The sequence below is a fragment of the Fukomys damarensis genome, unplaced genomic scaffold (assembly GCF_012274545.1).
Source record: "Fukomys damarensis isolate Sample0158 unplaced genomic scaffold, DMR_v1.0_HiC HiC_scaffold_28, whole genome shotgun sequence".
NCBI classification, from domain to species: Eukaryota; Metazoa; Chordata; class Mammalia; order Rodentia; family Bathyergidae; genus Fukomys; species Fukomys damarensis.
In genome coordinates this window covers 20,987,611-21,015,602 of record NW_022900940.1, presented here as the reverse complement: position 1 = coordinate 21,015,602, position 27,992 = coordinate 20,987,611, and the positions used below count along the sequence as shown (strand labels likewise).

At 34.7% G+C, this 27,992-nt stretch overlaps 1 protein-coding gene across 34 annotated transcripts in view; it reads right to left on the bottom strand.

The window, feature by feature from the left end:
- Clasp2 (cytoplasmic linker associated protein 2) overlaps positions 1-27,992 on the bottom strand; it is a 184,432-nt gene that overhangs the window by 73,669 nt on the left and 82,771 nt on the right. For 13 of the 34 annotated variants that reach the window (XM_033757052.1, XM_033757058.1, XM_033757062.1 and 10 more), the window contains 10 exons: positions 26,404-26,539; positions 22,771-22,841; positions 19,727-19,786; positions 18,437-18,514; positions 17,411-17,578; positions 15,284-15,339; positions 14,310-14,483; positions 7,457-7,480; positions 5,336-5,353; positions 3,160-3,261 (listed from right to left, as the gene is read on the bottom strand). In XM_033757052.1, coding sequence (XP_033612943.1) covers positions 3,160-3,261; positions 5,336-5,353; positions 7,457-7,480; positions 14,310-14,483; positions 15,284-15,339; positions 17,411-17,578; positions 18,437-18,514; positions 19,727-19,786; positions 22,771-22,841; positions 26,404-26,539 — 887 coding nt within the window. Of the gene's footprint in view, positions 1-2,988; positions 3,016-3,159; positions 3,262-5,335; positions 5,354-7,456; positions 7,481-14,309; positions 14,484-15,283; positions 15,340-17,410; positions 17,579-18,436; positions 18,515-19,726; positions 19,787-22,770; positions 22,842-26,403; positions 26,540-27,992 lie in introns of all 34 variants that reach the window. The other 21 variants (XM_010629655.3, XM_033757049.1, XM_033757050.1 and 18 more) reach the window with 3 other exon arrangements.

Sequence of the window (27,992 nt, the reverse complement as noted above, 5' to 3'; positions counted from 1 at the left end):
AAAAAAAAAAAAAAAAGCAAACCTTAAAAAATTCCAAAGCACAGATGTCTGTAACAAAAGCAGTACATTTAGTAGTTTTCACAGCTGATAAACAGAAACCAGACACTCATGTACAAAGCAGATGAAATGAAGCTGCAAAAGTAAATGTAAAATTTTCAGCTTTTCTATAATCAGTAATCCAAAATTTAAATAATTAAATGTTTAGTTTCTTATTTAAACATTTAATTCAAAACTAGATGTAAGGAAAAACTACAACATCTTAATAGCTGAAGAACAATTAGATGAAAAGAGCTATATGTTTCATCTTAAGATTCTCAGAAAAAAATAAGGTGAGAGGAGGGGAGAAAAAGTTTCTGACAGGCTGTACAATCTGTACGCAACCAGTCACTACAACAAAAAGGGACACAATTCTTTTATAAATATAAACCTAGACATCTCTCCATTGGGTATGCTTTCATTTATTTTATTAGCTATCAGACACACCTGCTTTGATCCAAGAGATTTTTTTTTTCTAAATGATACAAAAACACATGGAAAGACCATGCAAACCCTAATGAATTACTTTATGACAAAGTGAAGATGGAGATTACTGTAATATTTCTGTGCAAATATGTGGTAAAGAAACTTGCATACAAATTACATATCTTTTCCAACAAAAGAATTTGGAATGGAACATATACTCATTCAAATCTGCAAGCAAGCAAACAAAAACTCTCCACTATAATTTTATACCTAAGTGATTTTATAGTGAGACAGTTTTCTCATCTTAAAAGTCCTACCAGGTCTCAAAAGCCAATCATTATGTTCTCACATTTTAGGAGAGGATTTGGAGCATTGTGGGATGGATTTCAAGGTGAGAATCAAATGTAAACAATAATTATTGCATATTCTATCTAGTTAAGTGATCTGAAGTTACAATGTTCCCAAAAAGGAGGTCCCTCAAGTAACATTTTGAAAAACCAATGAGCCCTTTGCCAAAGGGCTGGGAATGTAGCATAGCCATAGAGCGCTTGTCTAGCATGTGCCAAGCCCTGGGTTCCAGCCCCAGCACAGTAAAACAAAAACAAAATCAAAAATGAACCTTTGCCAAGTGGTCAGCCTCAACATTATTTTAGATGATTACTAGTATCTCACAATGAAGTCTATCCTTAAATCCTGGAGATGGACAGTTTGACTATTCTTTTTATTTGATTTTATGCTTTAAATTTCTTCACTATTACTTATTTCTGTTTACTGAAGGCAGTAGGAAAAACAAAAGCAGTATACAGTTCATTTGATATCTGATTAATAATGAGGACAATTTTATTAGCTAACATACCAAGTGCTTACTTTGAGCCAGACACTGTTTTAATTGTATTAAATATACTATATGATTTAATCTTCATAATAACCTTACAAGGTAGCTGCTATTATATTCTTCATTTTACAGGTAAGCATATAGACATAAAGTAACTTTAGTTTAGAAAAGCCAAGACTCCCAACTGGGCAGAATGGATCCAAACTGTTTGGATTTTTTTTTTTCTTTTGGTAGTACTATAGATTGAACTGGACCCAGGGCCTCATACATGCTAAGCAAGCATGCTACCACTGAGCTACATCTCCACCCCCAAAGTCCATGATCTCAACCAGTACTTCTTAAATGTCACTATGACACAAATCACTTGGTGACTCTGTTAAATGTAAGTGTTTGTGTTTCCAATTGGTTCATAGGTGATCCTGATACAGGCCTGGAGTGCACACATGGAGAAGTAAGGCACACAGAGAGAAAAAAGAACTAATATGCTACAGTGTAAAAGATTAATGCACTGTATAAACCATTCTAGAAATAATACAGAATCAGGGAAGAATGAGATATAAATTCTTCATGAGGCTGAGAAAACCTGCCTAGAGGATATTTGTTATTCTGTAAATAATCCTCAATTTGAAAACCAGTTTTACTGAATATTTCTCCTTATATTTAAGATTTTTTGATGCGTGCTCCCTTTGTTATTCTGCCTAGATATTCAGACTTTGGAAGGAGGACAATTCTCTTAGGCAGGCCATGTATAACTATCACTATACTATCTCCAAGCTTTGCTTTTTCCTGATTCCAAACTCCAGGAATTAGGTTAAAAAAACCAGACAAATACAACATCTATATCCTAATAAATCATCTAAATAATAGTGGAAGACAGTTAAATCAATTTCATTGCAAAATAGCCAAGTATATAGAATAACCCTCAAAATTACTTCCCTAGAAAAAAATTCCTGATGTTAGAGATAAATGCTATTGAAAATTTCTTGGTAGAGAAGGAACGGGAGCAAAATGTTTTTAATTAATGTCTTAAATGTATATGTTGCTATGCTGGAACATATAGAATTTTTTTGAGGAGGGGCATGGTACCGGGGATCAAACTCAGGACTTTGTACTTGCAAGCCAGGTGGTGGCACCAGAGCTAAACCCCTTGCCCTGGAACATATATAAATAGAACATTCATTTTACCAGGACCCCAAAATGGTGCTTTTTTCCTTTTTTTATGAGGAACTCAGTTTTCAACAAACTAACAAAAGCATAAAGCTTAATTTATCAAGGAATACAGAGACTTGGTTGTCTGTTTTCTTTTTAATCACTATAAATCTTTTCAGAAATGCTAACCAAAAATAAATATTCAAAGAATAGATGCTGGGGTAAGAAGATAAAAGTGCCTGTCTTTGAAAAACACTAGCTAGATGCAAACAGATTCTGATGCTAATATGGCAATGATTTTGCCTTTAAAAGATATCATTTTCCACATCTGCAAGTTTCTGAGTGGAATGTGAAAATCTTAATGCTAAGGATATTTGTGCTAAATATCTCCATGCAAAAGTTTATATAGCAGATGATTTTTTTTTCTTTCTAAGTGGTAGATATCAATGATGCAGCCCTAATAACACAAAGACAAGACAACACCCACTCAAAAAAATTCCAATACATGCACAACAACTGACCCAAAACATTGAAAAAAATACCTTCATTTTTGTCAGGTGATGATGAACCTAAAGTACAGAACGAGAACTCAGTATGTCGCTTATCTTTTTTGAAATTTGTCCACTGGTCATCTCCTACTACAGTAATATGCAAGCACCACATTTATTCTAACATATTCACAAATACGGGGGGGATTAATAAGCAGTACATACGCTGTGACTGAGACACCATTTTTGTTCGACTTCTTCCTCTAGAATCAGTCTTGGCACTTCCCATGCCAGTAAGTGGTGCTGAAAGCTTTGCTCTCACCCGGCCTGAGGAATAAAATATTTACAGAATTAAAAACTTTAAAATATAATAGTATTAAAGGAGAAAGTCCATTTTCAAGCAGTTTAATTCTGTAATGATATAATCATCACTCATAGGTTACATTTTTCTTAAAATTTAAAAAATATAATCTGGAAAAAAAATCTGGGTTTGTTTTTGAACATAATCTAGCTATGTTGTTTACACTGGCCCACATATAGGCTAAAGTGATCCTCCTGCCTCAGCCAAAAGGTGCATATCATCATACCTGGCTTCATACTGCTTTTTATGTGTTGTACTGCAAACTAACTTTCTTTCAAGGGTAAGAATAACCTCAAACCAGATTTTCAAATCTTTGAGAGTTTTATATTAATTAGCCCAGTAGTCATCATTAAGATAATTGCTACAGGTATGTCCTTGTTGCTTAATTGGTAGTTGTAATTCTAAAATTTCAGTTTCCAGAAAATTTATATTATTCTCAAATTTACCCTATAGTTTTATATATGAGCCTAATCTTAAAAACAATAATCAAACAGTCCTTTGGGCTGAAAATGTATTTCTAAAGAAATTTGCAGGAAGACACACTACTGAAAAAATATTTAATCTTTCTTATATCAGATTATTCTAGATTTACTACTTTTAACCAGTTTCATTCAGAAAATGGTTTGAGGAAATACATATTACATAAAAGTTGGCCTTTTCCTTAATTATTTCTTATCAAAGCACTCAGGCTGCCATTAATAAAAACAATTGATGATGAAATAATTACTAGCAGGTACTTTGGTGTTCTCAAGCAATGGTCTCAATCAAATCAGACCAATACCAAACATATTCAAAAGGAAGGCTCAGAATCCTTTTTAATAAAAAGGAACAATTTGTAGGGAATGCATAAAATTCTAGCTAGTCTGATATAGTCATATTAATATACCACAGACTAGGAAAAAGTTTAAAAATTAACAATGAGGCAAAATAAGAGAGTAACAAAAACCAGAAATAAAACAGAGGCAAAACCAGAAGCATAATTGGTAAAATTCTATCATCTCATCAATTTCAAGGGCCCTAATGAGTACATATTCCAGGCCTCTCAGGCTTTTGCAGAGTCTGTTTTGAATAGGATATATTATCTTCACAACTAAGAATTAAAACAGAAAGATCAAGTTATTATTTTTGAAATGGAGAATTTATTTATATTCTTTTAAAGAAATTAGGATATAAGTATTCTGATAGTAATGTTTTAAATTACAAAAAGCTTAAATAAGCTATCATTAGTGGCCACAATGTCAGAAGTCATGTTTTTATAAGGTATTACAGTTCAAAACAAAATATAAAGTATTTAAAATATATCAAAGTATATGAGCCAAAAATAGTTTCAACCTTCTTGGCTCTATACACAAGAAAATGTCATCTATCTGAAAGAAAAAATTGTATTTTAAAACAAAGGCTTTAATAAGAGTCTTCAGATAGGATAAATACAAAAATTGATTTTCTTTCACACAAATTCAAATGGAACAAATAATTATTTTTAAGGTAAACTCAATAAAATGCATGCAGCAACTTAGCTGTAATCTCAAATTCAGTTTCAGTGAATAGCCAATGCACCAACCACTGATGCCAAAATAAAAGATACATTTCAAAGTGGACTAAATAAAGGCATTTAAACTCAAATGAAAAACCAATGGCACATGCTCCTGCAAAGTAGAAATGAATTTGTATACATTAAAACACACACAAAACCAAAAGAAGTGTTTAAATAACATTTATGAAAAAATGAAATTATGTCTTAACTTGGTATTAGAAATTATTAAACAAGTTAAGAAAGTATGTTTTTCAGCGTGAAACGATCCAAGACACAAAGCAAAACTGTAGGATGAAGAATTAGGAAAAAAAAAAAAAACACCTCAAAAATAGAATGAATAAAACCAAATGTAGAATCAACACAACCAAATGTAGAATGTAGAAACTAGCACCGCTGGCAAATTAGAAAGATTTGCAAATAAATTAGCCCATTTTAGTTTTAATTCCTACCAATGAAAATAGTAATATAGAAGTATTTGTGTTACTAACAAAATGTATAATTCTTACCATCTTCAGAGGCTGTTCCTAAATAAGAGAAATAAAACAAAATTTCAAAAAATTCTGCCCATGCTGCTACCTTTAACACCCACCCAAGACTAAAACAAAAAAGTGAGAACAAAAAAAATAACTTGTAGTCTGACAGACTTAAAATAACTTTTATTAAATTAAATTTCATTAATGATATTAAATTTCATTCTGAGAAAAAAAGTTGAGATACCTGACTCATAGCACCTGCAAGGAATTGACATTAGACAGCTGAAAATTCTGTAGTGAACATTTCTATATTTCATCCTTAAGTATTTTTTATCCTTAAATTTTGAAAGTGAAATTATTTACTCAAAAAAGATGTAATTCTATAATTAATCTTTGTAAATAAAGATTTTTAGATATCTTTCTAGAGTAGGAATATTTTCAGTGTATTTTCAAAAGATAGCTCATAAAAGAAGTATTAAAAACTAACTGACAAATAATGGAGGTCAAACCCATAGCCTAGGCCTCATTTGCCCAGAATTTTCAAAGTATATACAAAGCCAAAGACCTACCAATCCAATCCATCAGTTATTTCCTCAACATTCATGATTACTCCCTAAAAGGTCAGTGTAATCTACCAAAAAGGCCCAAGAACCAACATCATAACTAATTGCTCAGAAAGAGCTATAATGTACATGTCTGTGTACTTTCAAAAATTTGAACATCAGTGGATTGCACATCATATGACAGATGTGACTCCTCAAATAGGTTATTTCTGATCCAAACAAGAAAATACAATGACTGAAAGCAATAAAAACTTTTCTAAAGGCTCCAGGAATATCAATGCTAGCAGCAATATCTAAGGTTTTGATAAAAAGAAAGCATTCCTCTAACTCCTTTGGTGGTACTAGGATTGAACCCAGTATCTTTGGACTGAGCTAAATCCCCAGTCCTTGTTTGGGTTGGTCTTTGTTTTTTGAAGCAGAATCAATGTAGTGCAGGCTAGCCTTGAACCCACTATGTATTCCAGGCTGCCCTGGAACTCATGGCCAATCCTACTGCCTCAGTCCCCCAAATGCTGGGATTATAGGTGTAGGCCACCACAGCTGGCTAAGAAAATTTCTTGATAACTGACATATGATATTTTTTTAATGGAATACTTAAATCTTACAAAAAAGGAGAGGTTAATTTAACTAATACTCTTATACCCAACCCAAGATCAAATAAATGTTCCATTTCATTAAAATAGGAAATATATATTATGTTAACTTTTAGAGTTGATGTAATAATTGACAGAAAATCCTAACAGTGTCTTAATTTTTCCTAGATCTCATAAAGTGACTTACAGATTTCAATATCTTATTCCAAGTTATTTTTAAGGGCAAGGTATAAATAATACGCTAAGATCAGACAAAAAAAAGTTATAGGTTTAGTACTGAACCAAGCTACTACAGATAGACTCTAGTCATATGAATAATGAAAAAAGACAAAGTTGTCATTTTCCTTCCTGGTATTGGGGATTAAACCCAGGGCCTTATACATACTAGGCAACTGCTTTACCACTGACCTACAACCCTAGTCCTGACAAAGCTTACAGTAAAGATTAAATGTTAGTTTAAAATTCACTATTAAAAAAATAGCATCTGGGGCCGGGGATTTGGCTCAGTGGTTCCGCTGCCTGCCTCTCAAGCACAAGGGCCTGAGTTCCATCCCTGACACCCCCCAAAAAAATATAGCATCTGTAACTAGTATTTTATTTTCATAAATTGTCATTTGAACCAGTGAAATGTCTTTTTCTGTCTATAACAGTAAACTAAATAGCTGAATCAAATGATTTATGAGATGTTTCATTCTTCTGAATCCAATACTGTAAAGGAGGATAAGAGGTATATTTCTAAGAGCACAGATAAAACATTTTAAAATAACTGATTTAAATAACAACAAACAATAATCTACATTTGGGTAGACTGGAGAACCCAAAAAATGAAAATACTTAATCCAAAATTCAGTTAGAGAGTTATGTAGCCATTTTCACAGTAAGATTCTTGGTAAATAGGTAGTGTGTTTTCAGAATCTAAGAGAGGAATGAATAAGGATATAATATAGAGCCCAAGAGCCATAAAACTGTGTAGTAGAATTATGAAAGGGAGTTCTTACCATCCATCTTGTCAGAAGTATCCTCTTTGATGAAAGAGCAAGCAAAAACAGAGGAAAACTTAGCATATTAGAAAGTGATTTTATAATCCCTAAAGAAGTTTTTTAAAGAGAGAACAGAATTAATCATTCCAACATACTGTTCACTGACTTGTTTCTGACCTACTCCCATCTCTTCTTAGAACTTTCAACCTCTATCATCTCACATCTGGATAAATCTTTTTTATTAATTTTATCAGTACAATTTAGATACACATAATGATCATATCAATCATGGGGAATTTGTACCTATAAGTGATATATCTTGATGACTTTTTTCTCCCCCAATCCCCTCCTCTCCCTTCATCCCCTCTACCCCTCCTTATTTGCAAAGTTTTGTTTCCATTTCATCCCTCTTTTCTTATTTTTTCTTTTCCTTTCCTCCCCACTTTCTTTGTGAACTATTTCTTCCTATTTCGCAATGGTTTTTTTCTTTCTTTTTTTGGTACTGGGGATCCAACTCAGGACCTTGGCATGTGAGGCAGGTGGTGAAACCGCTGAGCTGGCTTTTTAAAATAGTTTTACGAGACATAATCTAGATCTGTAATTCAGGTTGGCCCCAAACTCACAGAAATCCTCCTGCCTCAGCCTCCCAAATGCTGGGATTACAGGCTTGCACCATGACACCTGGCTGATATCTGGATAAATCTTAACAACTTTCTCATTTTCTCTGCTTGATGAGAAAATTATAAAACCATACAGTCATGGGTATGGATACTACTAAAGACATGGCCTTTAAGTGTCTGTATAGGAAAGAGTTAACATAGCAGGATTGATACTGCCCTTAAGAAGGTCCTGCCTATGAGGCTAGCCTCTAGTAACTTAGTTTATAATGCTCCTTTGGTGGGGGTGTTTTTTGGTACCATGGATCAAACTGAGGACCTTGCACTTGTGAGGCAGGTGGTACAACCACTGAGCTAAACCCAGGCCCATTAATACTCCTTTTGCTAACGATAAGGTATTTTAAGTAAGGATAGGAACACTGAACTCTGCTACACCAATTTTCCTAAGCTAGTTTTTGCAAAAAAAAAAAAAAAAAAAGATTTATGGTGAACAATTGTTTTCTTACTGGGAGTCTGGAATTCTGGTAATTGTGGCTGGTTGTGCCAGGAGAGTGCCCGAGTGACTACCTCCCACACCTTTCCCACCTTGGCCTCTTCAGCAAGCTTCCCTGGGTAGAAATGCTGTGCACATGTTGAATTTCACTGTCAGAGGGAGGAGCAGCCCCCTAATCTCACTTCTGGAAGAGGGGTGCTTCCAATCTACCTGGGGAGTCTTTTTCCTTTGTGGGTTCTAATGTGTACCCCTTTGCTCTAAAAAAGTCATGAATGGAGCTGCCTCTAATTCCTGCAAGTCCTTTCAGTGTCCTCCAATATGTGGGTGACTGTGGGAAGCCCAAGATGGTTTCTCTTCTTGGGCTCCCCGGATGTCTTTTCAAGTCTCGAATCAACTCCTGGCACATAATCCTGCCTCTGCATCCTCAGGCAGAGAATCACAACCTCCACAGCATTCTTAATACCCACCCCCCACAAAAACCGTATTGGAATCTACCACCTCCTTCATTTCCTTCCCTTCTACCTCAGGGAAACAGGTGGCTCTTCCACATGTAAGCCATCTCTCCCACTATGCTCTGTGTATCCCATCCTCATGCCTTCCACTGGGATGTGACCATGACATTATCTCCTGTCATCCTTCCACATCCTTACTTCTCTACAGACTTACTGCTTTAGTACAGAAACATATCCAACATCATCAATCATTAAAGAAAAGTTACCGAACCTGGAACTACAGATATTTCCTACAGTGCTCTTTCATCCCTTTGCTTGACCATGAAACAAAAATTTTATATAGATTCTCTTCCAAACTTCACTGAATTTAGAATTGTATTCACATGATTCCAACAAAACTATACATTTTCTTCTCCATTCAAGTAACTTCATAAACCCTGTTGCTGAGATTAAAAAATATACATACATGTAGGTATCAAGGTTTCCTTAATATAAATCCCTGACTAGCTCATACCATACCACGCTTCTTCCAGAAGTTCAAGGTGGAATTCAAAACACTCATGATACAGTGGACCCTTGACTTATGAACTCAATTCGTTCTCAAGGGCTGGTTGTAACTCAAGTTGGTCAGTTGGAGGGCTCAGGCTCCTCTACACAGCCTTCAAAGTTTCTCTCCTGTTATAATTTTAGGCCACACTTTCTTCTGGGCATATCTCAGTGTCCTTAGAGAGATATCGGCCCAGGATTTCCCAATTAACCCCTCACAAGGATGTTGTAATGTTCCTTCCAGAATTCTTTAAGGGTTAAATCTGCATCTGAGCATCTGGAAGCACAAGTAGCCAGCATTCAGGTTGTAACTCAAGGCTTTGTGAAGTTAAAAATAAAATTCCGGTTGTAACCCAAATTGTTCATATGTGAGGCCAGTCGTAAGTCGAGGGGCTACTGTATCTCTGCAACAAAGGATTCAGTACTTTAGGGAAAGTGTGAATGAATCAGAAGCAAATGCTTTAAGAAATACAGAGTTCAATACAGACAGATCTCTCTTGAGTGCTACGCTCCTATATCGCAACTATCCCCTAAATACTTTCAGTTTAAGGTTTTGTAGGGACTTCAAACTCAAAATACATTCAAGTAAAATAACCTTTATTTGCTCATCCCTGATCAAGCTACCAACAGACAGATAAACTGAATATAAACGAATATAGTCTGGTAACTAGCAGGGTGTCCGTCAAAAACTACCCACTCCATGAGTGTTCGCTAAGAAGAATGAAATACTTCTGAACCACCTAGGTTCAGCCATGATAAACAAAGCTCAAAATGTAAGATAACCAAGAATCCACCAGCTTCACATGTTTAAGAAGGGTACACAATAGAGGAAGTGAGGTAGGGCTGAGAGACAAAGGGAGACCGGAGAAGCAGGGCATCCTTTATCTAATCCCTAGAAAGAGTCATAGGCAGGCAGCTGATTGTCCCTATGAACTTATGCCAGATAAAGAAAATAATGAAACAAACCATGCATTTTAAACCTTAAACAATCAAAAGAGATAAATCATCTATCTCATGGAACTATTGCAGGTTTTTGTGAAAAAAAAATGTTGCAAATTGGCTTTCTAGTTCACATTAAAACGTTTTGTTTATTTTCCCCCATTAAGGTTACTGGTACATTTAAGGCAAAGAATACAGTTACATTTATCATTGGGATCTTGTACCTTTACATGATATATCTTGGCTCTTATTTTTTCCCTATTCCCCTGCCCTCTCTTCACCCTTCCCTATTTACAAAGACTTTGTTTCTATTTTTTCCCTTTTTCATATTTTTCTTCACATGAAAACATTTTAGATACAATACTTTCCTCTTGGTAATAAAAGTATTAGATTTTCAGGGCCGGGGTTGTAGCTCAGTGGAACTGAGCCTGCCTTGCAAGTATAAGGCCCTGTTTCATCCCCAGTACCCCCCCCAAAAAAAGTAATAGATATTCCACGTAATATATTTATTTTGAACGTTCCCGATGAACAGATTTCATTTTTATTAGTTTTTGTACCACTTTTTAAAAGTTGGCATTAATTCACACATATAATAAAATTCACTTTTGTATCGTATACAACTGCATGTTTTCACAGGATTGTATAATCTTTGCTACTAATTCCAGAACATTTTCATCACATCCCCCAAAACTCTTATACCCATTGCCAATCACTCCCTATTCCTTTCATCCTACTCCCTAACAACGACTAATTCACTTTGTGACTCTGGATTTATCTATTCTAGTCATTAAATATAACTGGATTCATGTAATAAATGGCTGTTTGTGTCTGGCTTCATAATGGTTTCAAGGTTGGTCCATCTTGTGCCATGAATTTTTATGTTAATGCACTCATTTTTACTGCTGAGTAATATTTCATTTCGTGGTTTGGGCATACCCATTTTGCTTACCATTTATCAGTCGATGGACATTTGGGTAATTCCCGCTTTTTGCCTATAATGCGAATAATGTTATGAACATTTACATAAAAGTTTTTGAGAGAATCTGTGTTTGCACATTTCTTGTACATACAGCAAGGAGTGGAATTCCTAGTTCATATGGTAATTCTATGTTTAAGTTTTTGAGAAGTTAAAAAACTATTTTCAAAATGGCTACTGCATTTTACATTCCCACAGGAGTATATGAGGCGTCTTCATATCCTCACCAGCGGTTTTTATTGTCTTTTTGATTTGCACTTCCCTAATGACTAATGATACTGAGCACCTTTCCATGTGCATACTGGCAATCTATCTGCATTAGAGAAAAGGCTAATCAAACCCTCCATCCATTTTAAAATGAAGTTTTTTTTTTGTTATTGAGTTCTAAGAATTCTTTGTATATTTTGGACATGAGTCTCTAGTCATGTATACGATGTGCAAATATTTTGTTATTCTGGATGCTATCTTTTTATTTTCTTGGCGGTGTCCTTTGAAGCACTAAAGTTCTTAATTTAACGTTTGTGATGGGGCCATAATTGGTACAAGGCAGCTCTGGAACACTGGAAGTACATGCATGACTGTCCCATGGGACAGTGCCAAGAGGTGGTATAAGCTGCCTGATGAGACATGCACCTACCACCAGTGGGAACACGTTAACAAAGTCTAAAATCTGTCTTAAGGGGTTGATTGTATCTTTGGTAACAGATCTAAGAAACTACTACCATCCAAGTTACTAAGATTTATATCTTTGTTTCCTTCTGAGTGTTACAGTGTTAATTCTTATATTGAGGTCTTGAATCTATATTGAGTTTGTAGAGCAGAAGTCCAACTTAATTCTTTTGCATCCCGCTGTTTCATTCCCACTTGTTGACAAAATAAATCTTTCACTACTGAATGGTCTTGGAACTCTTACTGAAAATCAACTGATGGGGGCCAGGAACATAGTTCAGCAGCACAGTGCCTGCTTGGGTTTAATCCCCAGTACAAAAATAAATAAACAAACAAACAAATAAATAAATAAACTGACCATATGTATGGGCTTATTTCTAAAATCTTTAGTCCACTGGTCTTTAAGTCTGTCTTTATAAGAGTACCTACCTCTCAGACTTGACTACTGTAGCTTTGAACTAAGTTTTGAAGTTGGGAAGTATGAGTCTTCCAGTTTTGTTATTTCATTTATTTAGGTCTTCTTTAATTTCTTTTAACTGTGTTAAAAGGTGCAGTTTTCAGTGTATAGGTCTTAAACATCTTTTGCTATATTTATTCCTAAGTATGTTATTATAGTTGTTCTATCTACTTCATTCTTTATTGTTCACTGATAGTGTTTAGAAATAAAACTTATCTTGTATCCTGTAATCTTGTTGAACTTGTTAATTAGCTCTGATTTTTTAAGTGGATTCCTTAGGATTTTAGAAGATATGTTATGGAAGATAAATTTTAGAAGATATGGAAGTTTTGATGTTTTGCACATAGGTGTTTATGCATATTTTTTTTTCTGCACTGGTTGATAATTTTGTCCCACATTGTCCCTACCCTTGTGATTGTTTTTTTTTAAAGTTCAGATTCTTTATTTATTTTATCTAAGATGACTTTAGAACTATAGCAGTATGGGTGGCTCTGTTTGGGACTATATAATCATGACACTAATTTTATGTCACCCAAAATATATTTCAATTCTACATCCTTAGTGAGAAAAACTTTGGGATCTGGTAAGAGAAAAAACAAAACAAAACAAAGCAAAACAAAACAAAACAAAACTTTAGAAATATACCACTGGATGTAAGAAAGCTCAGTGCACAGAGAAATAAATTTCCAGACCAAATCGACATTGAAATTTCGTGATATATATTGCCTTGATATATGACAGATAAAATTATGTAATATTCCTTTCCTTTGTTGTAATTGATTGACCATGATCCACTTTCAATCTCCATGCTTCAGAGTACAAGGCATAAATATGAGAATGCTATGGTACAGTTAAAAACTGCTGCTAACACTGTTTATATTGCTTTACTGGAGTGTTTTAGATATCTGTTCCAAAAATGATGCCTTTATAGCCATGTTTTGGGGAGGATATAGGGGACAAAGCAGCAGCCATTATGAATCAAAAGAATTCCGTATGCTTCAAAATTTGTCCCATTACCAGAAGTATCATGAAAAGTATTTTTAAAACTCATTTGTACCACTTTATTTTACTTAATGCTAATTGGCAAGTTCTAAGGCAATGTAAAGTTTTCTTAAGTCTGTATAAATAGTTTATGGTGATAAATATTGTGCTCAAAACTTGCATGAATTAGTTCATTATTTTCCTTTGTAAATTCTATAATTACATCAAAAGTCTACCAAAGAATATATTGCATGTAAAGATGAATACAATCTCAATGCCAGTAAAAGAAATCTTGCTTCACTGTTCACCTGAGTTTGGTGCTGGTATAAACACTTGACTCCCTAATGTCTACATTATAATAAAGAGCCATATGTAATGTACTGTAACAAAGGAACTTCTTATCCCTAGGTCTTTTAACTAAAAGAAATCTCAACTAAGGTAAAACTTCCTATTTCATGATATTGCTAAATAAAACTTCCCCTGTGAAGTGGGGTCCCCAGCAACCCACTCAGACCCAGTTATGTCTCTCTAGTGAGCTAAAACCTCTCCCTCTCATTCAATATCGTGTACTATTTTTTTTTCTACTATTAACCTCCACTGTTCCTCAGAATTCATATTTTAACATACGAATTACTCTTAACCTAGCAAGAAATGAAGTAGAAATGATTACAACATATTACTTTGTCTTCAATTAGACCAAGGAAAAAACTCTGTACAATTTCCTAGAATTAGTTTTCTTACCCAGTGATGCATAGGAACCTGGATTCAAGGCCCCTGCACCCAGCCGCCCACTTCGCACAGACTGCACAGCAGCATGATGTGCCTTGGCACCAGCAGCAGCATTCACATCGATGTCACTTCGTGAACGCTGCAAGCTTCCTGGAAGGGAACTGGGTTTGCTGCTGCTCGCCGATACTATGAAAAGACAAGACAAAGGTAACCTATATTATTTAAATCGTTGCAAAGAACATCAAGGTTACTTACACAAACATGAACCCATCAAGAGTAAACCCATGATGACACATCATTGACGAGGAAGCAATGGCCAAATGGAGAATAACATAAAAGTTACTTAAAAGTCAGAATGCCTCAGTTTCAATCCTGATACAACTAAGTTTTGTGGCAATTTTCAGTATTTCTCTCTTATTTTCATTTACCCATTGGAGAAATGATCCATTTTGACTGTAAAATTCATAGAATTGTTTGGTAGATGAAGAGATGTTCATGACTGATTTATGAAAATGAAGCACTCTAAAATAAATACAAGGCAACAGCATTTTCTCTTTAGTATCAGAAAAAGGCAAGAAAAACTAGTCCTAGCGTAGGGACACTCAAAACATGAATGGAAGTTCTGCCACTCTTAAGCACTACAAGGTAAGTCATTAAACTTCTGAATTTTAGTTTTAAAGAGGAGTTTTACAAACTGAGTCACAACTCATTAACAGTAGTAGAATCAATGGAGTAGCTCATGATCAGCATGTTAAAGAAATAAAATAATAGAAAATAAGAGTGCATTATATGTAAGAGTAAGTAGTACTGCTTCATGAAAATTCTAGTTTTGTACGTGTGTGTGTGTGTGTTTGTGTGTGTGTGTGTATCATACATGTATCTCACAGGGTTATGGTAACAATTTTCTCATTTTGTATCACATCAATATAGTTTAAAGGCTACTGGCTACAGATAAAGTAAATTATAACTCTTAAAAAGGCGATTACCTCTTCCAGCCACAGCGGATGGATTTGCTGTAGACCATTTAGAAGAAAAAGGGCGGCTGCAAGGAAAAAACAATGCTTTTAGTTAGAAGACTTAACCACACCTGTGGCAATAGCTACTAAAATACTAGTTTTCTGAAAAGTTAAGAAAGTTCTAGTTTTAACTTTCCTTTTAAAAATCACTTTAGAACAGTTGTTCTCAAGCACATATCAAATATTAGTGGTGTCTCAATTATCTGTAAAGCAAAAATAAAATAATTGGCAATAAAGATGGTAAACTCTAGGGTAAGGCTAGGTTGCTTTTACTTACTATACTATTCAGCACACATCATGCACACACAACATGAGGACCCAATGTAAGTACAATCGACCACTTATGTCTTTAGATGTTTTGCTTTAAAGGAAAAACAGGTAGTTCTGCTAAGCAACTCAGCAGAACCAAAGCCTCTTTCCCAAAGTCTTAACAGTTGTGACCATTACCAAACTCATGCTGTTATGCAGTTATCACACTTTCCAGACACAGTACTACTCTTTTGTGTGGGACAACAAAAACAAGGCCAAGAACTACTGCTGAGGATAACATGTGACTGGAGAATGTTAACAAGACATCTTAGCACTTCAAAAGGCCCACCATCTACTTTAACTTTTTAAAACTATTTATCTTTAATTACACTGGCACTCTGTAGCCCATAGATAAATATCCAGAAAGTATATGTTTAAAAGGTGAAATAAAGAAAAAGCAAAACCCCCTAGACAGATTAATGCCAGGCTATAGAAAAATATTCTTTAAGTCACATCATTATCAACGGTAAATCTGACAGTGGTTATTAAAGCCACATTATATTATTTTTATAATTATTCTCAAAAATTATTATCCTTCTGTATTGAGGTAACCACTTCAATGTTCACAATGTTTAAAGCAGTTACACTAGAGTGAAATTAAATATCTTCTTTGCTATTCAAAGTATGGTGAATGGACAAATAGCAATGACATTACACTAAAGTCTGTAAAAAGTGTGAATTTACAGGTCCCACCCTAAAACTACTGATAAGACTCTGAATTTTAATATGATCTTTAAGTGATTCGCATGGTCTTTAAAGTTTGAACATAGTAAGTAAAAAGGGAAACAAAAGCAACAAAGGAAAAAAACAATACAAGACATCTGAGGTGAGGTGAGTAATTACAAATTTAAAATACAAGTTTAGGTAAAAGTTCAAATAGAAATTTAAGCAGAAGTTTGGATACATTATTATTCCTACTGTAATTTTTTTGAAATAAAATGTTTTTATTTTGAAATTTGTAAGAAACTAAACTGTAATATTTACACAGCCTTGTGAGTACCTCTATAAATTCTGTACCCTAGGTGCTTCACCATAATCCCAGTTCCACACTGATTTGCAAGGCAACCAGCAAAGGTGATGGTGGTGAGGTTTCCAAAGAGAAAAGGTCCCAAAGAGGGGAAAAAAATTTTACAGATTGGTTGTTTTGATTGTTTGTTTGTTTTGGTACTGAGGATCGAACTTGGGACCCTGAGCTTGTGAGGCAGGTGGCAGAACCACTGAGCTAAATTCCCAGCCTGTAAGCGGACATTTTGTGAGTTGTTCCTTCCTAGGGGAAACTGCAGATACAGGGAACAGGGAGAGAGGTTATGAAAGCAGACAGAGGGCTACCATTAGGAAGCAGAAAAGGCATGAGAAATTTTAGTAATCTCACAGATCTAGAACGATACAAAAGAGGAACACCACTGCCAAAACAACAAGGATTTTAAGTAGCAAATGTCATTATGAGAAAAAAGTTACAGAGAAGTGAGATACGAAATCATTTTGCTTTCTTGATGAGCTGCAAAAAAGGATAGGAAGAAAAACAGTAGAGTAGTAGTGTTTCCAGACTTTACAGACATGAAGATAAAGAAACAAGGCATGAATAATTAAACTTTACCCAAACAGAAGTAGTTAAGTTAGCATGTAATCTAACTCCCAAGATAACAAACCAAAGAAAATAAGTATACTTGAATCACCACTTTTTCAAGGCTTTAGGAGAAACCTAGCATAGAGTTAATGATCCAACTTAAGAAACTTTGAGGAGTTGAGAGAAGAATAGATAAGGCATTAACACTTGTAGGACCTTACTTGAGACTTTCTTGTGAGCTAGATGAGGATCTGTCTGATTGTGGAAGAGATGCTACACTGCCAGAACTCTTTAAATAAGTTTGAAGACTTTTCTGATAGGATGGCTCAAGGGAATTATATAATGTTTCGGCTTCCCCAGGGAAGTGGTTTCTAAGACCCATATACGTCCTATAAAAGAAAAAGAAAAAGAAAATAAATAAAAGCACATAAAATAATAGCTTTTTACATTAGATTTTATCAGTAAAATATGCACATTTAAGGATAAAGGTGAACTCACAGGTTTTTAATACACTGTGTGGCAGATGAATGCTTTCTAAATTATAGAAGTTCCAGTGCAAAAACCACAGGTCTTTAAAAGTTTTTTTGTAGTACTATGGATCAAACCCAGGGCTTTCACACTGAAATACATCTGCAGCTTGCCTGCTTACTTGCTTGCTTCCCTTCTTCCTAGATAAGGTCTCACTAAGTTGCCAAGGTAGACAAAATTGCAGTCCTCCTGAATCTTTCTCCCAAGTGCTGGGATTACAGGTATGGTTACCACACTTAGCTGACTGAAGGATTTTGAAAAAAGCAGGTCTCAATTCAAAACCTGACTGTGCCACTTATAGTTTATGTGGCTTTGAGGAAACCTACAAATCTCCAGACTTCAGCTGCCACCTATGGAGGTAAAGCCATCTTCGCAAAATCTTTTTAAGGATTAGAAAATAATGCATACCAAGTACCTCGCACTCAGTACCAGATACACACTACATATTCAATAAATGATAGCTGCTTTTGTTTACAATGAAAGTAAATACATTATGAAGGAATAAGAATACTGATGATTATACAAAGGACAATTTGAAGCAGGTTGTTTGTTAGATGTCCAAAACACATATAATGGATAAAACTAATGTTAATTTTGCTGAAAAGCTAATCAAGTATAATACATGGGACATCTCAACATTTTCATGTTTTCAGTACAATTCATTTTTAAAGCTGATCAAAGTATGTTTAAACTGTCACAGAAATACAGTACAGACTTACTTTCTTGCCTCCACTCTGGCCTCAGCATCAGCATCATGAATTCCCTTCTTAATAGTTTCAACCAAGACAGCCGCATGTCTATAGAATAAATATATATTTAGATTCATGTATAAAGTTATATATTTTACCACAAATGATACTTATTACCACAACTATCACAAAGAGGTAAGAGATGTAAAAATATTAGTGCAAAATAATAAATCTAAGATTGCAGGATTCTCAGGGCCGGGGATTTAGCCTAGTGGTTCTGCTGCCTGCCTTGCAGGCACAAGGACCTGAGTTCAATCCCCAGTACCAAAAAAAAAAAAAGTAGGATTCTCTAATAATTTGCCCCAAATATTTCATTCAATGTGATTGTCTTCTAATAGCCCTATCATTATAAGTCTGAAAGTAATTTTTTTACAAAAGCCAGATAATATATACAGTATATAACTAAAAATTTTAATAAATCAGAGGGAGAAGTTTTTTCTATGTGATTCCTAACTCACCACTGTAGAAAATGATTTGCTAAGAGTATGATACATGATATGATATCTGATATGAGCAAACTGAGTAAGGGGAACCAAAAAGAACTTAAAATCTGGAATTATTTCATATCTAAACAAATTCTATTTTTAAAAAATCAGCTGTGAAGAAATTTAATGATTAGCATGAAAATAAGAATCAACATACTCAATATAAGTTTAAGTTACCTCTGAAGCTTCACACTTGAAGATATAGCCATGTAAATATCCAGTGACGAACTAGGTGCCCACATTTTCTCTTCTTTCATCTCAGAGTTACATTAGCTAGTGCGCAGTGCATTATTTGACCAAAGACACCAGACAGCTGGTGCACAGAAACTTTTCAAAATATACACCCCACCCCATACCAGGGCTCGAACTCAGGACCTTGTGCTTGCGAGGCAGGTGAGGCGCCACGAGCTATAGGAAGTTACTTCTTTATCTCTGTCCTCAACCATTCATTATATGACTGACTGCAGACCTATTCCACATGTAATTATTAGAGACATATTTAAAAAATTTTGCCCAATTCTACTTGGAGTATTTATATAAGCCATTCTACTCAAGGGACCTGCACCTACTATAGTAAGAAGAAAATCATACAATTCATAGCTGCAACAAGTAATAAGAGCACAATTACACAGGTTTAATAAAAAACTAATATAAGTAATCTTTAAGTCAAAATGAGAAAAATACAAAATCAATACTATCAGCTTCTAAAGAATTGGTGACAATGGGAGAGAAGGGAGAAGAAGAGGAAGAGGATGGAGAAAGTGACCGTGCATACCTTTCCAATGAATGAGTCTGCCATTCTTGTAATAACAAATCTAAAAATTCAAATGAACGCCTGAAAAATAAAAGCTAAATTATAACTAGACGTTATTAGAAACACAGTAACATTCTCTTAATACTGTACTTTGCCTCCTGAAAGCTTAAGACATTTTAGATATGTGAACTGTGGAATACCTTAAGGATCCAATAATTCCTATGCTAACTAGGTCAAAGACTTTTAAGAGTTCCTCATAATTTTAACTTGAAAATATTAAATGTAAAATTTAATGAATTTCATTAATTAAAAAATTATTAAATACCTATTCACTAGACACTAAAGATATATGATGACCAAGAAAGACACAACTTAGATCTTAAATATGTCCTTACATAATTTTAAATCAAGTTTATATACATTTTCTCCTAAGCCCTCTAGTTGGCTTCAAATTTCATTCTTCAACTTCATATTTTTCATTCTTGAGCTCTTCTTCACTGATAGCACAGCTGTCTTGTTTTTCCTTCTTTTATTAACACTTTTTTCTGCACCTATCTTTAAACAGGTGTTCATCTGGTTGCTGCCAATCTTGGCATACCGCTCTCTGAAAGTCTTTTTACTTGGGCAACACCATCTTTACCAGGTCTGACTATCAGATATAATTCTTACATCTACTATCAGATGAAATTCTCATATCTAGTCCAATTAGCATTAGCACTAGGTTCTTGCCTCAGCTGCTAAATAAAAGATCTAATCAGTTTATGGATAACTACACATAAGCAATAATTTAAAGTCAAACACTATATACAAAAGAATAAATAATTCCTACCTTCTCAAATCCATTCTTTTTTGTGGGGGGCATGATACTAGGGATCCAACTGGGGAGTTTTGCATGCTAAATAAGTTAGTGTTCCACCTCTGAGCTACATCCCCAGCCCTTTTTACTTTTTTGAGTCAGGATCATTTTGAGATATGGATAGCTTCTAACTTTTGGTCCTCCTATCTTGGCCTCTTGTGTATCTTGGGTTTATAGGCATGTGCCATTACACTTGGCTTCAAATCCATTCTTTTAGCCCATTAGGAATGAAGAAACAGGAAGATTTAATTAATTTGCTAAAAGGGATAGAAGTGGGACTTAAACTCTGATAATGTGAATCTAGAGCTCACTGTATGAAGCCTCTGACACCATCTCCTTCATCCATATCAAGTATTATCAATGGTACCCAAATATGAAGTATCATTTCCACATATAAAATGTATCTTGAATTTATTAAATAAAATCTCCTTCAATCAATATGAACAAAGGTAAAGAGGTCAAACTCTGCCTTTCTCTTACATAAATTATAACAGTTCCTATTTAAACCAATGCTTCTTATTTTCCTTTTCAATCATTGTTCAGAGCTGGAATAAAAACGAGGTTGGATGACAATCTCTCATGAAAAGTCTTTAATTTTGGTCAATACTCCTACTACCTAAGCAGCAATGTCAAAATTTCTCTCCATGACATAAATGCTCTCCACACTATGACTTCAATTTACTCTCAACCCCATCTCCTAAACAGCCTCTTTTCCCACAGAAATCTATTGATCACATGTCCTTGCCTCAGTGGCCTGTCCTGTGCAGCATGCAGAATACCTTTACTACATTTCTGCTTAAACTGTATTCTACTCACCTCCCCTTCAATTAATAAACTCCCCATTTCAAGACAATTCCATGATGTCTTCCTTCATCCTCTTCTTTGTTATATTTCTATTTCTCCAACTACTATTTTTTCAATATTAGATTAGTAAATCTTTTCTATACAGGGCCAGACAATAAATATTTTAGGTTTTATGAACCAGGCAGTCTCTCTGTCATATTTTTCCATACTCCACTCCCTTTTTATTTTAACATTTATTTCTTTATTTTTGAGACAGAGTCTTGCTATGCAGTCCAGGCTGGCCTTGAACTCAAATCCTCCTGTCCCAGCCTCCTGAGTAATGGGATTATAGGTGTACACCACCACTCCTGGCTTTCCATTCCGGCTTTAAAACCACCCTTTAAAGTATAAAAACTATTCTTAGCTCGCAGGTTTTACAAAATCAAGTTCTAGGCCAGATATGACCTGGAGGCTACTGCTTGCTGATTCTTCTGGCATGAGAGAGGTAACTGAAAAACTGTTGCCAAACTGTGAGTAATGTCTTATACAGCTTCTATGTATCTTTTAAAATACTTAAATATATTTATTTAAAAAAAATTTTTTTGGTACTGGGGATCGAATTCCAGACCTTGCGCTTGGTGAGGCAGGAAGTAGCAGCACAGAACTAAATTCCCAGCCCTCTTATCAAAAAATTTTAAAGGGCCTGTCTTTCTTAAAGATGGTAGTATTAAAAATTATAGAAATCAGTGCTGGGATTTTAGTGGTGCTGCACCTGCCTCGTAAGTGCAAGGTCCTGAGTTTGATTCCCAGTACAAAAAAAAAAATTGTAGAAATCATAAAGAGAAAGACAGAAACTGACAGACCAGATTTGGCTATTTACTCTCTTTCTAATAGTAGGTTGTGTTTTTTTCCATTAAATTTATTGGTGCATTTTTAGGTATACAATACAATGACATTCATCATTGGAAATTTGTACCTTTACATAATCTATCTTGGTTCTTATTTTTTCCGTTCCCTGCCCTCCCTTCAACCCCTAGGTTAAGTTATATTAATGTGTATCTCACTTATTTCTCAATCTATGGGATTGATGCCTTTAGCCTACTGACATATATAGACACTGAAGTTCAGAGCAGTAAAATTACTGCTCAAGGTGAGTCAGTCAGTGGCAGTTTTAAAAACTCTAGCCCAGTCCTGACTCTAAACGCTCTGAAAACCAAGGAAACCTACAGCCGTGATAAATTAAAACTTAATATGATAAAACTGAGAAATATGAGTTAGTCCAAACAACTGTTTCACTCCTGTATTAAAATATATACTATGTTTTATTGCAAGGCAATTTAAAGAAATTAATGACAATCAATTTTTGTATCAAACTAAGACTTGAACACTATGCAATGTTACACTACAATTTTTTTCCAAAACTTACCTCCTCACAGGAACTGATTTTGATGTGCAATTGCTTGTTATTAAAGGGATAAGTCTGGGTACGTGGGTATGCTGTAAAAGATGTTTCAGAAAAGGATGAAAAATACTGTGAATTTCATGTACTCCTTCTGTTTGCTTTATATTCAGGTAGTTACGCTCTAATAGTGCAAAAATCATAAATCAGGTTTTGAGAGAAATTAAGAATGGTAATGATCAGATAATTTCTAAAGGACATCTGTGATGTAGTAATATATGGCAATGACTAATTATAGAAATGCAAAGAACTGTTGGGCCAGTACAGTTGAGTGGGGATGGAGCAGGCATAAATCAATCATCTTTTCCAAAGTACCATAGCTATTGCTGGTAGAAAACAATAACTACATATCACTGAAGTACACAATCAGAGAAATCTATATCCCTCTGTATGGAATGGTGATTTTTAACAGAACTTCATTCTAGCTGAACCATGCCTCCCTAGAATTCAAGCAGAAGTTCAAGAGACAAAATCTTCTGACTTCTACTAGTAATTCTTATGTTCTTCTTTAGTGAAGGATACACTAAGTTCACAATCCATACAGAATAAAACAGTAACCTAAACATATATAACTAATACCTTAAATCTCCTATTTTTCTTCTGAGCTAATGGTACAGATTGGGTCACCAAGGAAGCAATCTCTGTGATAAAGTTTAATATGCAAAATACTATTGAGAAGTATCCTTGGGATCACTACCTATGGAAGGAAGAAGGAAATAAGAGTGAGCAAAGGAAGATGATGAGCTGTGATTAGAATCAGATCATCTTTGTCCAAATCCATTAGTGAGCTGTGGAGCTAAAAGAATCCTTTAGAGTAGTCTTAAATTGGTTCAAGATGGTCAAACATTTATATAGAGAGACCATATAGAAAGGGTGAAGACCATGAAAAAGGCAGCTCTCTGAAGCTGAAGCAATACTTAAAGAGGCTGGAACTGAAGGCTGTCTACCAGCAATGTTCCCAGCATGGAGGAGAGAAGTATTTCATTGAAGGATAATATGCATGGGATATCAGTGTTTGCCATAGCTAAACCAAAGGGAAAACTTGTTTGTTTGTTTGGTTGGCTGGTTTTTGTGAGACAGGGTCTCACAATGTAGTTGAAGACTGACCTGGAACTCACTATGTAGCCAAGGCTGGTCTCAAACTCACAGAGATCCTCCTGCCTCAGGCTCCCAAGTGCTGGGACTACAGGAGTGCACCACCATGCCCAGAGGGAAAACTTGTTTTTAGCAGTTAGAGAAGTTAATTACCAATAGACTTGAAGCTTTTCAAGATGAGATTAATGCAACAGAGTGTACTGACCAATTAATTATCCAACTGTTACACTCAGCATGAAAAGACAATGAGGACCTGCTGCCTATGGCATCCAAAAAAGCCTATTGCTCAAACACTACTATGGAGATAAAGCCCATGGAGAACCCTAGCCATATTATACTATACAACCATACTATACAGTGAAAACCTACCATTAGCTTCCTTTCTCTCTCATAAACTGCACTGTTCCAGATTCCCCAAATCCTACTGCTATACTACTAACATTCATGACAGTGGCAAGGATGTGGACAGAGTAGTAACCTAAGTGACTGTTACACTACATTCAGGGAGAAGTGATCCTCACAACTAGAGATGAAACATCCAACTAAATACCAAGCCAGAACAATTTAGACTTTATTAATACAAGCTGATAGCTAAAAAAAAAAATTCCCTAAAATTAAAAGGAGAATTAAAAATCAAGGAAGAAATATAAAATAGTCCTCTGGGAAACAAATCAAACAGAAAAAAGAAGATAATTTTAAAAAGACAGAAGTAAAAGTAAAGAAATGATCCATGAACAATAAAGTATTTAAAGATGATTCATTCTAATCAGAAATCTTTATCTATTGAATAAGAGGGGTACTAATAAAAGACAAAAGGGGCTGGGGATTTAGCTCAGTGGTGCCACTCCCTGATTTGCAAGCAGAAGATCCCAAATACCAAAAAAAAAAAAAAAAAAAAAAAAAAAAAAAAGACACAAATCAGAACTTCTATGGGAAATTCCGTACACAAGGAGCTATGCAACAAGCATTCCTAGGGGCTGTTTTGTTGTGCTATGAAATAGTCAAATAATACTTCACTTTCTAAAGAAAATAACTAAAGAGTTAAGAAAACAATTTTTCAGGATAACAAAAGTAAATTTACAGTTCAAAAATCAATTTTTGGTTTTTGAGGCCCAGACTGGCTTCAAACTTGCAGCCACTCTCCTGCGTGAGCCCCCCAAGTGCCAGAATTATAGGAGTGTGCCACCACACCTCACTCAAAAGTCACATTTTTCAGTTCTTCTGTAAACTCCCCCAAACCTTTCACAGTATGTATAGAAGAAAACTGAAAAACACTAAAACAAAACAAGAATGACCCAAAAACAAAAAAATTAGAAGTGAGAGGATATAAAGAAATACTGGTGAGCCGGGCGTGGTGGCTCATGCCTGTAATCCTAGCACTCGGGAGGCTGAGGCAGGAGGATTGCTGTGAGTTCAAGATTAGCCTGGGCTACACAGTGAGTTCTAGGTCAGTCTCAACTACATAGTGAGACCCTGTCTCCAAAACCCAAAAGAAAAAAAAAAAGAAATACTGGTGAAAAATAGAAAGAGGGAGCTGGGGATTTAGTTCAGTGGTTTCGTTGCCTGTCTTGCAAGTGCAAGGACCCAAGTTCGATCCCCAGGATCAAAAAACCCTACAACTCCAATTAGTGAAAATGAAAATATGCTTTGTTAAAATGTAACTCATCAGTTAAGAGGGAAAATGACCTAAATAAGGTAAAATGTACATTTTTTAAAAGGAATGGAGGAGTAAATAAGGTTTTTATTCTTGACATTGGCAAAGAATAAGGAATTTCTAAATTACACACACACACATACACACACACACAAGAGGGGACAGGGATTTAGCTCAGTGGTTTCGCTGCCTGCCTTGCAAGTGCAAGGTCCTAAGTTTGATCCCCAGTACCAAAAAAAAAAAAAAAAAAAAAAAAAAAAAAAAAAAAAAGAAAAGAAAAGAAAAGAAAGAAATGGGTAAGAAGCACAATGAACAGAAATAGGAAATAAGAAAAATATTTTAAGATAACAATAGTAAAAAACTCACTAAAAAGTACCTATGTATAAATATTTACATAAAACATTTACATTACGAATATGTTAAAATATACATTTTTAAATTGTGTGACAAATACATTTATAAAGGTACAATCTGGAAAAGAATAATCTAAATAGACAGAGTGATTAGTTACAAAACAGCAAAATTCAACAGAGATTTATTTTTTGGACTCTATTCTAAGCATCCTCAAAATATATACGATAAAAAATATCAGGACTTTGCCTGTTGCTTTTATCGCTGTTTGGGACTTCTGTGATTATCCACATGTACAATGTACATATATGCATACATGAATACATATATTTCTTATTAAAGCATTTTTGTTTTGTAATCTTCTGTATTATTTACATGCTCTATAATCATGCTGCTTTATTATCAGAAAAATAATCCAAAAGCATTTCTTCCTTTGGGGTTTAAAAAACACAAATGACTTATTTCAATCTATCAAAGGCAGGGTAGGGAGGCAAACCTACCCGAATGATGAATCTGATTGCTGCACATCCAGAAGTTGCCATGACTTTTGCACTATTAGGGACAAGATTAAAAAGTGTAGGTACAATAGCTTCAGCGCCATGGTCAAACTTGTTTCCCAAAACTGTTGAAAGATGGCTACAAAAAAAGAAAAAAAAAGTATTTTTACTAGTTTAATATTAAACATAGATAGAACTATATATTTTATTTATTTATTTTCAATGAGTTTATTGGTACTTTTTAGGTACATAGTAGTTACAGTCATCATTGGGATCTTGTATCTTTACATGACAGATCTTGGTTCTTATTTTTTCCCCATTCCCCTGCCCTCCCTTCACCCCCTCCACCTTTCCCTATGTACAAAGACTCTATTTCCATTTTTCCCTTTTCTCATATTTTTTCTTTTCCCTTTTTCCCTTTTCCCTACCCTTCCCACTTCCCCTACTCCTTTAGCCCGTTTCTTCTAATTTCACATTATCAATTATACAATTTGAATCTTATTTACACTTCTAGCTTTTCACACTAGAGAAGCTATTTGGTATTTACATGTGTCCTATTTATTTTACTTAAGAGTATGGACTCAATATGCATCCATTTTCCTATGAATGACTTTAGTTTATGGCTGAGTAGTACTCCATTGTATATTAAAAAACCACATCTTTTTTATCTAGTCTCCAGCTGATGGGCAATTAGGCTGTTGTTTCCAAGCTTTAGCTATTACAAACTGTGCTGCTATAAACATAGGTGTGCATATATCACTGTGGTATTATTCTTTTAATTCTTTTGGAAAGATATGCAGGAGAAGGATAGCTGGATCAAATGGGACCTCCAATCCTAGTTCTTTGAGGTATCTCCATATTGATTTCCATAGTGGTTGCACCAGTCTGAACTCCTACCAACAATGGAGAAGGGTTCTTTTCTCCCCACAACCCTGCCAGCATTTATTATTGGTTGATTCCTTGATAGCAGCCATTCTTTGTGGGGTGAGGTGGAATCTGTGTTGTTTTCATCTGCATCTCTCGAATGACCAGTGATGTGGAACATTTTTTCATATATGTCTTTGCTGCTTTTACTTCTTTGTCTGAGAAATGTCTGTTCATTTCAGATGCCCATTTTTGAATAGGTCATTATATCTGGGGGGTCTGATTATTTTTTGAGTTCTTTATATATTCTAGATAATAGTCCTTTGTCTGAGGAGCAGCTGGTAAAATCTTTTTCCCACACTGTGAGTTGTCTCTTAGCTCTGTTGGTGGTTTCTCTTGCAGTGTAGAATTATATATTTTAAAAATATTCTTTCACTGAATTAACTTGAGAAATTTATTTTAATTAGTTCTAATGGTGGGAAAAAATGAAAGAAATACTATATATTTCCTTCTTCTTACCATTCTTTTACAGGCTATCCCCAATGATGAAATTTGGCATTTTACTTATTACAAATACTCCCTGATATCTCGAGTAGGATTTCACAATTCATGATTGAAAATATAATTTATCATATGAAAATATAATTCTATCATATGATAGTTGTGTGATTTTAAGGACAACTATTTTCACTTTACAAATTTGTAGTTAAACAATTAATTCAGTCTTT